The sequence below is a fragment of the Panthera pardus genome, unplaced genomic scaffold, assembly GCF_024362965.1.
Source record: "Panthera pardus isolate Hobbes unplaced genomic scaffold, ASM2436296v1 HiC_scaffold_12, whole genome shotgun sequence".
NCBI classification, from domain to species: Eukaryota; Metazoa; Chordata; class Mammalia; order Carnivora; family Felidae; genus Panthera; species Panthera pardus.
In genome coordinates this window covers 107216786-107225270 of record NW_026526677.1, presented here as the reverse complement: position 1 = coordinate 107225270, position 8485 = coordinate 107216786, and the positions used below count along the sequence as shown (strand labels likewise).

General features: G+C 49.3%; 1 protein-coding gene across 2 annotated transcripts; it reads left to right on the top strand.

Annotated features, from left to right (window-relative positions):
* Positions 1-2019: 2019 nt before the first annotated feature.
* CUNH11orf87 (chromosome unknown C11orf87 homolog) lies at positions 2020-4538 on the top strand. Of its 2 annotated transcripts, none has more exons than XM_019469238.2 (2): positions 2020-2116; positions 3551-4538. In XM_019469238.2, the coding sequence occupies exons 1-2, from the start codon at positions 2034-2036 to the stop codon at positions 4413-4415; spliced, it is 948 nt and encodes a 315-aa protein (XP_019324783.1). In that variant the 5' UTR covers positions 2020-2033; the 3' UTR covers positions 4416-4538. The 2 variants fall into 2 exon arrangements, with proteins under 2 accessions (XP_019324783.1, XP_019324785.1); XM_019469240.2 differs by lacking the exon at positions 2020-2116 and adding an exon at positions 2527-2734.
* The last annotated feature ends 3947 nt before the right edge of the window (positions 4539-8485 follow it).

Sequence of the window (8485 nt, the reverse complement as noted above, 5' to 3'; positions counted from 1 at the left end):
GAAAGGAAAAGAAAAGTGTGCTGGGCTTTTCACCTGAGAATTGATGTCTTTACCTAAATCATTTCCTATTAAATACCATTGTCTTGTGGACCACATTCATCTGCCGTAGAGTATAAATTCTCCAAGGCAAGACCATGTCTTTTATTAGGTTGAGTAAAATGGCACAGACACTTGTAGCAGTCGTGGGATAACAGATGGTTATCATTTATAACAAAAGAATAAGAACAATGGCAGCCTACTCATATATCCCAGAAACTTGGTGTACCAAAGGAACCCCATTGTATATACATGTTTACGTATTTATATTTATAGAGTTACATATGTTGTAATCCCCTTACAACATATTGCAAAGGTACGCATGTTTCTCCCTGGGAAAACCTGATAACTCATACTTCCACGTCTAGAAAACAGATCAGTGAGAGTTAATTCTAATTATGTAAAGATTCTTTGCTTAACAAGACAGTGCTTCTAAAGAGTCTCTTTAAATAGCCAGATCTCTTTTTGGAATATTCAAAATTGGATTTGCCTTACAAAATGTTGATTAGACTCAACTTTTCAGGAGCAGAGAGAGTGTACAAAAATGGGGCATCACATGGCAGGTGTTAATGGTGAAGTCTCACTTAGTGATCACAATGAGAACAAGGTTCACCATTGCATCCACTGAGCCCATCAGAGTCAGAATGTCCAAATATGGCATTGGGTGCCCTCACTCGAGGCAGGAAGGCTAAGCCAGCATTGGGGTCATTGGCCACCATTAACTGTGTGAGTCTGGCAGCCAAGGGCATTAATCTGTGCTCTGAAATGATCTTGAATTATTCAGCATGTACCGATACTAGCTTAAATAGGGATCTTTTTTTTATTGAGACAATTCTGAAGAAAAATCTGATGGCTTTTCTTCAAATAAATCAAAACAGAATTTTGAGGAGAAATGCTGCATTTCTGCCTTCAAATTTAAGTCATGAGCAAGGAGAGGAATAGGAGAAGTTGGAGTAGGACCAGGGTCAAAAGGGACCCCCAGATCGTAAACAACCTTTTACTCCCAGTGTCAAACTCTCTTTTTTAAATAAAACCCTCTGCTTGCAACCAGGTAAGGAGGTGTCAGTCATTCCTACTATCTCTCAATTCAGATGCATAGCTGGAAAAAGCAGTATTTACTGCCTCACTCAAACTTGCAAGTAAATATTGTACAGGCATCGTGTTAGACTCGAAGATGGGAATAAAACAAGATGGAGGGAAGAAGGAAAGGCATGTTGTCTAAGACAACTGGATGCTTTCAAAGATCACACGGTGTCTTGAGGTGCTGTTCCATGCCGGTTTCTCTAGTAGAAAAATGACAATACTTCATTTTAAAATTGGCTATTGTCACCAAAGACACCGTTCATGTTTTGCCAAGGGTTCTGAACCAAGAGTTGATTAATCTCTGCCCAGATTTGGGCAGGCTGATGCAAATCTTCCAGGAAGTTTTCTCCCTTTCCCTTGTGCTGAAAGGCTGTTGTTAACACTGTGGTAAACTGAGGGGTAGATTCAGAATTTTCTGTTTACTTCTGCCCTCCTCTTAGTGAGCGTTGTCTTCCTGCCTTGTAAGCCTTGCATGTGCTTTGTGTGCTCGTGAGTGTCTAGATTTCAGAAGAGAAAGAGTGTTTCATATACCGAGTGGGTGTCGGGCCTGAAGACCAACGTGTGAGCGAGCAGGGTGGGATCACGAGCCCGGTGGAGTGAGAGAGAAGTCGAAGACTCTGGGTGGAGAGGAGAACAGTTCATTTGCAGCGTTGGACGTTAAATGCACGTTCCGTTTGTCATTTCGTGTTTTGCCACCCGAGTTCCGAAATGCCCCTCTCGTTTCTCACCTTCCCGCAGTTTCTGCCAGGAGCCCGGGCCAGGATAGACAGGCTCCCAGAGGAGAGCCATCCTCATAGCCGAGACAGGAGGGGGGAAAAAAAAAAAAACCAACAAACCCTCATGTGTGTGGGGGGGGGGGGTGGGGGGGGAGGAGATGGCTGTCTAGAGTGTTAAAAAAATGTGTTGCCGGGACCATGTGGCAAAGGGTCGTGGGCGAGGAGTCGGGCAGCCCCAGAACTGAAGCTTCGGCCCCTTCGCAGGCAGAGCAGGGCGGAAGGTGGGTTGCTCAGAGCGCGCTGCTGGGGTTGCTCCCGGTCGGTGGCCCCTGGCGGGGACGCAGAGGGAGCCTGGGGATGTGTGTGGCCGAGGCGCGCTCGGCCAGGCCGGGGTGTTGGGGTATGAGGGTGGGGTGGGGGCCTGAGGGGTGGCTCGGAGCCCTGGCGGTGGCTGCCTGACGTCACCGGCCTCTCTGGCAATAGGCTGCGAGCTGAGCTCCCCGAAGCGGCGGCGGCGGCGGCGGCGGCGAGGCTCGGTCTCCGGCCCCTTCACTCCGCGCCTTCTGCAGCCGCCACTGCAGCCGCGCGGCGGGGGCTCCCTCCCCGCAGCCAGCCGGTGGCCCCAGGTAAGGGACGGGGTGCGGCTGCAGGCTCCGGGCCGCCGGGGGCCCGGGACGCCCGCGGGCAGGACGGCTCCCGCGGCCTGCGCAGGCCCCCCTGGCGGGAGCCGCGACCCCCACCCTGCCCAGCCCCGGCTCGCACGCCTCCTCTCCGCTCCGCACTGCAACAGTTAGCAGCTGCCTCCGGAGAACGGCCGGGGGGCTCTGCTGGGTGCTGCGCCCCCCACCTCTGGTGCCCGGGAAGAGCCTCGAGCTGGGGCCGGGAAGGCTGGAGAGAAGGTCCGTTCGCCAAACTTTGCAGACGAGAACCCTTAGCCTTCCGTTTCCAGTCCCCCTAGAAAGGAGCAGGATACTGCCCAGTGCGGGGCACCGGGAGATGGGGACAAGGGGGCGTTTGCGGGGATGTGCTTTAGCTGAAAAAGGTGTTTCAGCTGCTTTTTTTTTTTTTTTTTTTTTTTTTGGTCGGGGGGAGGTACCAGGGAAGAAGGCTGGAGAAAGGATGGAGCGCGATCTTGCGCGTCAGCTGTGACCACGGACAGAGGCGGAGTAGGATGTGGTTGTTGTGGTCCCTCAGGGGCGCGGGACTTAAGGGACCTGAAGCCGGCCAGGGAAGGAGAGTCTGGAGGGGGAGGGAAGAGAAGGGAGCACTGCGTAGCGGAGTCGGCTCGCTGGGCTGTGGGGGGTGGGTGCTGGGAAGGGCAGGATCCACGGGAAGACGTCCACTAGGAGGGCGAAGGAAAGAGGCGAGGCGGCGCTCTGGGAAGCGGGGACCACGTTCCCAGGCGGCCGTGTGTCGGTTGCAATTAGAAAGTTGTGGAGGGCGCAGGAAGCCTGCCTTATCTGCTGAGTAATCCGTGCCTCCGCGGTGCCGGCGCAGACCCCTTCCCGGCGAGCGGCGCGAGCACGAAGCCGGCGGCTCGGGTGCGCGGTCGGGGGGCGGGCGGGCCGGGGTCCGCGGGCCGTGGGGACGGCGGGCGGCGCCCTGCTGGGGCAGCGTGCCCGGGGGGCCGCTCTGCGGGGCTGGCGGAGCCTCCCGGCGCTCCGCACGGCCCCGGGCAGCGGCCGGGGTCCTAACTCAGCCTGTTCTCTTTGCAGCCTGGTGCCTTGGGAAAGGAAAAGGGCGCGCGGACTCGCGTTCCAGGCGGGGCCGGAGAGGATCTCCTGCGTGCCGCTCGCCTCCCGGCCGGCTCGCCCGCCCGCCCGCGGTGGCCCCCTCGGCCCTTGGCTCGCGCGTCATCCTCTCCCACACCAGGGAGTAGTTTGGGGTGGCGTGGGCTCCGTCCTCCTCCTGGCTGGTGGGAACGGTGTGCCCGGGAGAGGAAGTGTGGTGGGCCCGGCCCCTCCCCGCCCAGCGCCGATGAGTGCCAGGGCGCCCAAGGAGCTGAGGCTGGCGCTGCCGCCGTGTCTCCTCAACCGGACCTTTGCCTCCCCGAACGCCAGCGGCGGCGGCAACGCGAGCGCCCGTGGCCCGGGTGCAGGCGGCAGCGGCGGCGGCACCTGCATCACGCAGGTGGGACAGCAGCTCTTCCAGTCCTTCTCGTCCACGCTGGTGCTGATTGTCCTGGTCACCCTCATCTTCTGCCTCATCGTGCTGTCCCTCTCCACCTTCCACATCCACAAGCGGAGGATGAAGAAGCGGAAGATGCAGAGGGCTCAGGAGGAGTACGAGCGGGATCACTGCAGCAGCAACCGCGGCGGCCGGGGGCTGCCCCCAGCGGCGAGCGGCCAGGCCCCAGCCCCTGCCAAAGAAACCCGGCTGGAGAGGCAGCCCCGGGACTTCGCCTTCTGCGCCCCCTCCGACGCCTCCTCTTCGTCTTCGGCCCCCGGCCTCCCGTGCCAGGGTCCCCGCGCTCCTCCTCCTCCTCCACCACCGGCCCCCAGTCCGCAAGGAGCACACGCGGCCTCCTCCTGTTTGGACACAGCTGGCGAGGGCCTTTTGCAAACGGTGGTACTGTCCTGATTGTTGAGCCCCTCTCTCCTCTCCTCTCCCTCATGTCCAGCATCTTGGCCTTCCTTGCTTTTATCCCCCTCCGTCCTTCCCCTCCCACTTTTCTCTGGCTTCTCTTCCCTCTTCCTTCTTTCCGTATCTGCCCTCCCCTCACTCTGTTTCTCCTCCGCCGAGGCACTGTGCGGTATTTGTAAATATTGGGCAAGGAAAGTCTCGGAAGAAGAAATAACGCTGATAATACTTTATTATTAATATTTATAGTAATTATTATAATACTAATAACACAATCCAAGCGCATGACAAATCACATAATTTCTCATTGTCAATGAACGATGCGTCTTCCCTCTCCACCCTGCACCCTCTTCCCCCCACCCCCCACACACACAATAAGGAGGAGAAACCGCACAAGCTACCAAATATGAAAAGAAGGCATTGATTCCCGGAGCAAAGGGAGTGGAGGGGGCCCGGTGTGTTGTACATAGCTGTCAAGTTAAGGTTCAGTTAACTTCCTTTCCTTCCACCACCCTCCCCCCCCCCCATAAGCTTTCCCTTTTTCTTGAGCTGCCCTCCCTTCCCCATTCCTACCCTCAGCCGGGCTCAGGCAATAGTATATTATAAAGAAAACGTCTACATTAAGCACCAGAACTACAAGAGGCCACAGAGACAGTCCCAGAAAAACATAAATGACATGAACCCATCTCCGGTCAGCCCTCTTCTCACCCCTTAGCTACCCATTCCCTTTTCTAGGACCAGGCATTTAAATTTACTTTTAGAAATGTCCCTCGCTGGCTAAAAATCTTTAAATGAGTTGAAAAAAAGGAAGGAATGAAAGAAAGAAAGAAAAGAAAGAAAGAAAGAAAAGCAGAGAAAGAAAGAGAAAGAAAGAAAATGAAAAAGAAAGAAAGATCTGCTTTTGCTGCCTGCCCTGCCCCCGGCTGTACACCTTTTGAGTTGTGGCATTTTCAGGATTCACAGAGGATCCAGAAGCTGTCCAGCCAGGTCTGGTGCTGAAATTGCTTCACCAAACTGGTTACTTTATTTGGTTGTGCAGGCGGAGGAGGGGCTGTTTTGGGAAATGACTATTTTAGCTTTTTGTTGGCTTCTTTCTTCTTTTTCTACAATCGGGTTTGCGCGTGTACTATTGGTTTTATTATTGAACATTGCATTAGTTACCTTTTTTGTAAAAAAAAAAAAAAAAGTACTAGGTGATGTGCAGTACTGAAAGTGCAGTATCTAACCAACCAGAATGTTTCTGTTTAATTTTTAGAGCAAGTGCACCTTTGTTATATATTTATTATATTGGTACCAAATACAGAAGCAAACTATAGTTCTGTACTACATCCTCCAAACTGTATAGTCTTGTTCTTAATTTCTAGCTGTTGATATAATGGTTACCACTGGATGAACAATTCCGTGGTACAGGCCTGGCTTCCGCTGTTTCCAGAAGTGTTCTTTTGTATCTTACTCTGTAGTGGGCTGTTATAAAGAGATAACACATGTTTTCTTTTTTCTTTTGCGAATAGCAGAAACAACCACAACAGAAAACAAACAGATAATGGATGTGCAGGAATGCCATCTATTAAAACATGGTTAATATTGAAACAGTGCCTCTAGTCCTCGCTGCATGCACCTACCACCTGGAGGCAGTGGCGTGTGTGCTTCATGTACTGTGTGCGTTGGGGGCGAGACTGGTGGGGATATTGGGCAATTTGGATGACAGGACGTGCAAATTTCAAGAGACGTTAAACCCAGTAACTGAGAGGACATGCAGATTTCAAGAGAAGTTAAACCTAGTAACTGCTTGTCGGATAAAAATATTTGAAGCTTGTTTAGTTACAAATGTGTGCCTGCATCTGAGATGCAGCGATAGAAAGGCTCTTTATCTTTTCTTACTCTGGCTTACCTACCTTCCCTGGATATACGAAAAAAAGATGGAGAGAAAGACACAGTGAGAGAGAAGAAAGTCAGTGTTTTTGTTTTCTCTCTCCTGTTGCCAGACAAGGCCTTCTGTGTTAGAAGTGGGTCCACCTATGCTCATTTACCACTCTGTTTCCCTTGGATTGGTGATAGAAGGGGCCAGAAGCCTATTACAATCTTAATTACGTGCACTGGCGTCCTTTCTTGGGAATCGATTCTTTGACAGCTATTTAAATGTTTGGATAATGTATGAATGAGAATGTTCTACAAAAAGCTCAACCAGAAGAGTTCTTATTACCTGAAGCGTGTAAGGCAACAATGCCCTTAAGTGCATCCCTCTCTCAAGTAACTAGTAATTCTAGATTTTCTCTCTCGGTTCCAGGCTGCTGTGCTCTTATCTACAGAAAAGATTACCTCTGAGGTTTTAGGTCATCTGTTAAATTGCCCAAGCTCAGTCTGCATCTTTTATACAAATAATTTAATAAGCTTAATTTTAACGACCCATTAGATACTCAAGTCCTTTCCTGAAGCACAGAGGATCATCACTGAAGCATGCCATATATTGTGATATTAGGAAGACCAGGTATAATCTTTGGGTACAGCCTATTAAACAACGAACCAGATTCTCTCCAGTGCCTTAGTCACTTCCTAGTAATAGTTAGAAAGAGTGCATTAACTCCCTGAGGCCACTAGGGAATCCTTTAGAGCATCAGAGCTCTACATGCTACATCAGGATGACTAAGGCACTGTGAAGAAGAAAGTCCATTAAATTTTGTAGCTCACCCTCATCCAGCTGTAGCTCTTTAATACCTTATTACAGAATGACTTTTGGACTTTTGAAATTTGAATAGAATCAGGGACTCAGAAGGGAGCTTCCTCATTTCCAATAAGCTCCACTAAGTGCATGGATATTACTTTCTCCCCCTTATTTGGTGCACTTTTTACAGTGAATAATTTCCCATTTTATTAAAGCAATAAGATGTTCTGTTGTGAGCAGTGCTGGATGATGATTCCATATCCTTGGTGCTGAAGCTACTCGTACGTTCTTGCCTTATGAATCACAGTGCATTCAAGGCATGCAATAATAATCCCCTTCCAAGGAGCAGCCTGTACACTCTAGGGGGTAATTAGGAAATTGTCCTATATCATTTTTCCCCAAAGGAATAGAGGAAACAGGAGAAATGAAAGCATTATGAATACTGTTTAAAAAATATCTTGATACCTCTAAACATGGGCACACATCCATAATATGACCTTATTGTGCACCTTTAAATATGTATGCCTTTCTCCATCAACTGGCTCTGGTTGAATATTTTTAATAGTGCTCTTTGTAAGGATGATGTGGCTTGTGACTCAGATTTCATACTGAGTTTAGGATACTCAGAATTCTAAGCTTCTGGTGGTGTCACTTGAGATTTATATGATAGTGAATTACATGAAATTCTAGTAAGATCAGTCCCCACACCCACTTATTGCAATAAGCACATATCCCAGCAATTTGCACAGACCCTGTTTAGAGCATTGCATCTTATTGAGCTCAGATGACAGTCTCAGGAGTTTGGGATGCTACCAACAGGGCATTTTGGATTTCATTTGTATGAAACGAAAGGCAATCTGGAAATAGCTAAATTTATTTTAAGGATTTTATTCACCGATGTCCCGTCAAATGAATTGCTTCAAATCCCTATAGCTGCAGCCCAACTTCTGCAATGGCTCTTCAGTATAAATTAAGGTGGCATGCTTGATTCTTGCTGTTTTTAAAAATGAGACAATTGGAGAGAGAATACCATTATGTCAGCTGTATGGGACTCTGAATCTTAAAGATGTAGATAAATATAATCTTCTTTAGAATTTATATACACCCATAGATATGTATTTATATATGCATACATTTTGTACAAATTTACAATGGACTTTTTGTATTCTCTTTTCTGTCATTACAAGAATGAGATGGAAACCAAATAGTTGTTCCATCCTCTTCTCCAGAGAGGATACTGAGGTGTCAGGTATATGCATGTACTTACTTCTCGGGTTAAATCTGAATGACTTTCTCTTTATTTAATGAAAGGGGAGAGTCTCAGTTGGCTCTGGGAATTGGTAATTAGATAAGCTTCTTTTCGTAGTTAGTGACTCAAATGTAGCAATGATAATGAACTTGTGACCAT

What these genes read in the sequence shown, in the direction of transcription:
- CUNH11orf87 (XM_019469238.2), top strand. Translation starts at nt 2,034, where the DNA reads ATGTGGCAAAGGGTCGTGGGCGAGGAGTCGGGCAGCCCCAGAACTGAA. An exon ending in CAGGCAGAGCAGGGCGGAAG is followed by an intron (nt 2,117 to 3,550) that starts GTGGGTTGCTCA and finishes TTCTCTTTGCAG; the next exon opens with CCTGGTGCCTTGGGAAAGGA.